We start from the raw sequence: 6,148 nt of genomic DNA, 5'->3' as shown, positions 1-6,148 counted from the left end.
CAGATACAGTGCTGGTTGGCTCTGCAGCTAGGCAGACAGTGCTGGTTGGCTCTGCAGCTAGGCAGATACAGTGCTGGTTGGCTCTGCAGCTAGGCAGACACAGTGCTGGTTGCCTCTGCAGCTAGGCAGACACAGTGCTGGTTGGCTCTGCAGCTAGGCAGACACAGTGCTGGTTGGCTGTACAGCTAGGCAGATAGTGCTGGTTGGCTCTGCAGCTAGGCAGACACAGTGCTGGTTGGCTCTGCAGCTAGGCAGATACAGTGCTGGTTGGCTCTGCAGCTAGGCAGATACAGTGCTGGTTGGCTCTGCAGCTAGGCAGACACAGTGCTGGTTGGCTCTGCAGCTAGGCAGATACAGTGCTGGTTGGCTCTGCAGCTAGGCAGACACAGTGCTGGTTGGCTCTGCAGCTAGGCAGATACAGTGCTGGTTGGCTCTATTGGAAAGGAGCATCAAGTTCATCACCGTGCACTTTCACCACCCTGTGAAGTTCATCGTAATGTATTTAATCTGTAGCCTAAAAAAACTGCATGGTTTCCTGAGTCGTAGTGGGAGAATCACACACCGTGTCATCGTGTGACAAAAAGATCATGCCATGTCAAACAAACAAATTATCTATTGGTTTTTATACAATAGAACCAAAATGTCCTGTTTCCATCACACCTGTATTGATACAATAGAACCAAAACGTCCTGTTATCACAGCTGTCGTAATTTTGTTTTATACTGTCTGATTTTCCTCCATAAAATCCGTGGATGTTGTTACTGTTGATGCAACAGGTCAAGACTATTGATACAAGTCAAGACCATTGATACAACAGGTCAAGACTATTGATACAACAAGTCAAGACTACTGATACAACAAGTCAAAACTATTGATACAACAAGTCAAGACTATTGATACAACAAGTCAAGACTATTGATACAACAAGTCAAGACTATTGATACAACAAGTCAAGACCATTGATATAACAAGTCAAGACCATTGGTACAACAAGTCAAGACTATTGATACAACAAGTCAAGACTATTGATAAAACAAGTCAAGACTATTGATACAACAAGGCAAGACTATTGAGCTAATGGCACTGATACAACAAGTCAAGACTATTGAACTGATGGCTTTGATACAACAAGTCAAGACTATTGATACAAGTCAAGACTATTGATACAAGTCAAGACTATTGGTACAACAAGTCAAGACTATTGATACAACAAGTCAAGACTATTGGTACAACAAGTCAAGACTATTGGTACAACAAGTCAAGACTATTGATACAACAAGTCAAGACTGTTGGCACAACAAGTCAAGACTATTGGTACAACAAGTCAAGACTATTGGTACAACAAGTCAAGACTATTGATACAAAAAGTCAAGACTATTGATACAACAAGTCAAGACCATTGATACCACAAGTCAAGACTATTGATACCACAAGTCAAGACTATTGATACCACAATTCAAGACTATTGATACCACAAGTCAAGACTATTGATACCACAAGTCAAGACTATTGATACAACAAGTCAAGACTATTGATAAAACAAGTCAAGACTATTGTTACAACAAGTCAAGACTATTGGTACAACAAGTCAAGACTATTGATACAACAAGTCAAGACTATTGAGCTAATGGCACTGATACAACAAGTCAAGACTATTGAACTGATGGCTTTGATACAACAAGTCAAGACTGTTGATACAACAAGTCAAGACTATTGGTACAACAAGTCAAGACTATTGATACAACAAGTCAAGACTATTGAGCTAATGGCACTGATACAACAAGTCAAGACTATTGAACTGATGGCTGATACAACAAGTCAAGACTATTGATACAACAAGGCAAGACTATTGAGCTAATGGCACTGATACAACAAGTCAAGACTATTGAACTGATGGCTTTGATACAACAAGTCAAGACTATTGATACAAGTCAAGACTATTGATACAACAAGTCAAGACTGTTGATACAACAAGTCAAGACTATTGATACAAGTCAAGACTATTGATACAACAAGTCAAGACTATTGATACAACAAGTCAAGACTATTGGTACAACAAGTCAAGACTATTGGTACAACAAGTCAAGACTATTGGTACATCAAGTCAAGACTATTGATACAACAAGTCAAGACTATTGATACAACAAGTCAAGACTGTTGATACAACAAGTCAAGACTGTTGATACAACAAGTCAAGACTATTGAGCAATTGGCACTGGTACAACAAGTCAAGACTATTGATACAACAAGTCAAGACTGTTAATACAACAAGTCAAGACTATTGATAACCCAAGTCAAGACTATTGGTACAACAAGTCAAGACTGTTGATACAACAAGTCAAGACTATTGATACAACAAGTCAAGACTATTGGTACAACAAGTCAAGACTGTTGATACAACAAGTCAAGACTATTGGTACAACAAGTCAAGACTATTGATACAACAAGTCAAGACTATTGAGCAAATGGCACTGATACAACAAGTCAAGACTATTGATACAACAAGTCAAGACTATTGGTACAACAAGTCAAGACTGTTGATACAACAAGTCAAGACTGTTGATACAACAAGTCAAGACTGTTGATACAACAAGTCAAGACTATTGGTACAAGTCAAGACTATTGATACAACAAGTCAAGACTATTGATACAACAAGTCAAGACTATTGATACAACAAGTCAAGACTATTGATACAACAAGTCAAGACTATTGATACAACAAGTCAAGACTATTGATACAACAAGTCAAGACTATTGATACAACAAGTCAAGACTATTGGTACAACAAGTCAAGACTATTGATACAACAAGTCAAGACTATTGATACAACAAGTCAAGACTATTGATACAACAAGTCAAGACTATTGATACAACAAGTCAAGACCATTGATACAACAAGTCAAGACTATTGAGCTGATGGCACTGATACAACAAGTCAAGACTATTAAACTGATGGCTTTGATACAACAAGTCAAATCACATTGAATGTTAAAAAATCTGAAGCATTTCAGAGGAAACAAAGTAATGTATTTGAATGGTTGTTGGATCATTCTGGATTTCTAGGAATTTAGAGTCTGAATCGTTCAGATCCTTCATTAGGAAAACCAAAACATTAGATATGAAACAGTTGAGTTGCTGACATTTCCAATGATACATCAACACCAAAAACAGGCACATTGAATGTAAATAACATCATAAATAAATCTTACCTTGATCATCAATGTTTAGGTTTTTGATCATCCACTGTACAATGTCAGAACCTGCAAGACAAAACAAAACACTCAACATTCTGCAAGACAAAACAAAACACTCAACATTCTGCAAGACAAAACAAAACACTCAACATTCTGCAAGACAAAACAAAACACTCAACATTCTGCAAGACAAAACAAAACACTCAACATTCTGCAAGACAAAACAAAACACTCAACATTCTGCAAGACAAAACAAAACACTCAACATTCTGCTTCTGCTGGTATGAAAAACATGTGAGCGGAAAAAATAACATATTTAAATAACTTTACATAAATGTCTCTTCTCATGTACGGTATATTGTTACGTGCATATCAAAAGGAGAGGTGAGTCTGGAACATCAGCACGGCTCTCCTTTCCTTACTGTAGCCAATCTCCTGGCAGTCTATATTCACCGCTCCCCAATCTCCTAGCAGTCTATATTCACCGCTCCCCAATCCAATCTCCTGGCAGTCTATATTCACCGCTCCCCAATCTCCTAGCAGTCTATATTCACCGCTCCCCAATCCAATCTCCGAGCAGTCTATATTCACCGCTCCCCAATCTCCTAGCAGTCTATATTCACCGCTCCCCAATCCAATCTCCTATCAGTCTATATTCACCGCTCCCCAATCCAATCTCCTGGCAGTCTATATTCACCGCTCCCCAATCCAATCTCCTAACAGTCTATATTCACCGCTCCCCAATCCAATCTCCTAGCAGTCTATATTCACCGCTCCCCAATCCAATCTCCTAGCAGTCTATATTCACCGCTCCCCAATCCAATCTCCTAGCGGTCTATATTCACCGCTCCCCAATCCAATCTCCTAGCAGTCTATATTCACCGCTCCCCAATCCAATCTCCTAACAGTCTATATTCACCGCTCTCCAATCCATTCTCCTAGCAGTCTATATTCACCGCTCCCCAATCCAATCTCCTAGCAGTCTATATTCACCGCTCCCCAATCCAATCTCCTAACAGTCTATATTCACCGCTCCCCAATCCAATCTCCTAGCAGTCTATATTCACCGCTCCCCAATCCAATCTCCTAGCAGTCTATATTCACCTCTCTCCAATCCAATCTCCTAGCAGTCTATATTCACCGCTCTCCAATCCAATCTCCTAGCAGTCTATATTCACCGCTCCCCAATCCAATCTCCTAGCAGTCTATATTCACCGCTCCCCAATCCAATCTCCTAGCAGTCTATATTCACCGCTCCCCAATCCAATCTCCTAGCAGTCTATATTCACCTCTCTCCAATCCAATCTCCTAGCAGTCTATATTCACCGCTCTCCAATCCAATCTCCTAGCAGTCTATATTCACCTCTCTCCAATCCAATCTCCTAGCAGTCTATATTCACCGCTCTCCAATCCAATCTCCTAGCAGTCTATATTCACCACTCCCCAATCCAATCTCCTAACAGTCTATATTCACCGCTCCCCAATCCAATATCCTAGCAGTCTATATTCACCGCTCCCCAATCCAATCTCCTAGCAGTCTATATTCACCTCTCCCCAATCCATTCTCCTAGCGGTCTATATTCACCTCTCTCCAATCCAATCTCCTAGCAGTCTATATTCACCGCTCTCCAATCCAATCTCCTAGCAGTCTATATTCACCGCTCTCCAATCCAATCTCCTAGCAGTCTATATTCACCGCTCCCCAATCCAATCTCCTAGCAGTCTATATTCACCTCTCTCCAATCCAATCTCCTAGCAGTCTATATTCACCGCTCCCCAATCCATTGTCCTAGCAGTCTATATCCCCCGCTCCCCAATCCAATCTCCTAGCAGTCTATATTCACCTCTCTCCAATCCAATCTCCTAGCAGTCTATATTCACCTCTCTCCAATCCAATCTCCTAGCAGTCTATATTCACCTCTCTCCAATCCAATCTCCTAGCAGTCTATATTCACCTCTCTCCAATCCAATCTCCTAGCAGTCTATATTCACCGCTCTCCAATCCAATCTCCTAGCAGTCTACATTCACCGCACCTCAATCCATTTCTTAAGGACCAGACAGAATCAAGGGAAAAGAGAGTCAGAGTCAACCTGCAGAGACTACATTACAGAATAAAGGGAAAAGTCTGACTAGGATTCAATCTGCAGAGACGACATTAGAATGTAGATTAGAACACAGAACACACAAAGCCAACTGCTGGGTTTGGATAAACAAGTCAAGTGTCTATATTTACCTGAATGCCGTTAATCACGGTTAGCTAATCAAATAAAATGACATACAATCAGTGTAAATTCTATGGAGCATTTTATTTTACAACGTAATTTCACAGTGAAAAAAAAGCAAGGCCTTGCCGAAATAAAATCCAAGGCACAGAATACAAACCTGGTCCGATCTAAATCACATAAACATATACTGTAGAGATGCACACACACAAACACTCTACGGAACCATACAATCCTAGTAGACCCTCTATGGACCCATGTGATTCTAACAGACCCTCTATGGACCCATATGATTCTAATAGACCCTCTATAGACCCATATGATTCTAACAGACCCTCTATGGACCCATATGATTCTAACAGACCCTCTATAGACCCATATGATTCTAACAGACTCTCTATGGACCCATATGATTCTAATAGACTCTCTATAGGCCCACATGATTCTAATAGACTCTCTATGGACCCACATGATTCTAATAGACTCTCTATGGACCCATATGATTCTAATAGACCCTTTATGGACCCATATGATTCTAACAGACCCTCTATGGACCCATATGATTCTAATAGACCCTGTATGGACCCATTTGATTCTAATAGACCCTCTATGGACCCATATGATTCTAATAGAATCTCTATGGACCCATATGATTCTAATAGACCCTCTATGGACACATATGATTCTAACAGATTCTCTATGGACCCATATGATTCTAACAGACCCTCTAT

The 6,148-nt window shown here is 40.4% G+C and overlaps 1 protein-coding gene across 1 annotated transcript in view; it reads right to left on the bottom strand.

Annotated features, from left to right (window-relative positions):
* Positions 1–2,926: 2,926 nt before the first annotated feature.
* The window catches only part of LOC129843451 (regulator of G-protein signaling 7-like), a 44,350-nt gene continuing 41,128 nt past the window's right edge, over positions 2,927–6,148 (bottom strand). Inside the window, exon 4 of the mRNA XM_055912162.1 lies at positions 2,927–3,260. Within this exon, the coding sequence (XP_055768137.1) occupies positions 3,193–3,260 (68 nt within the window). The 3' untranslated portion in view covers positions 2,927–3,192. The remainder of the gene's footprint in view (positions 3,261–6,148) is intronic.

The sequence above is a fragment of the Salvelinus fontinalis genome, unplaced genomic scaffold, assembly GCF_029448725.1.
Source record: "Salvelinus fontinalis isolate EN_2023a unplaced genomic scaffold, ASM2944872v1 scaffold_0137, whole genome shotgun sequence".
In the NCBI taxonomy this organism is placed as follows: Eukaryota; Metazoa; Chordata; class Actinopteri; order Salmoniformes; family Salmonidae; genus Salvelinus; species Salvelinus fontinalis.
This window is presented reverse-complemented; position numbering and strand designations above follow the sequence as displayed.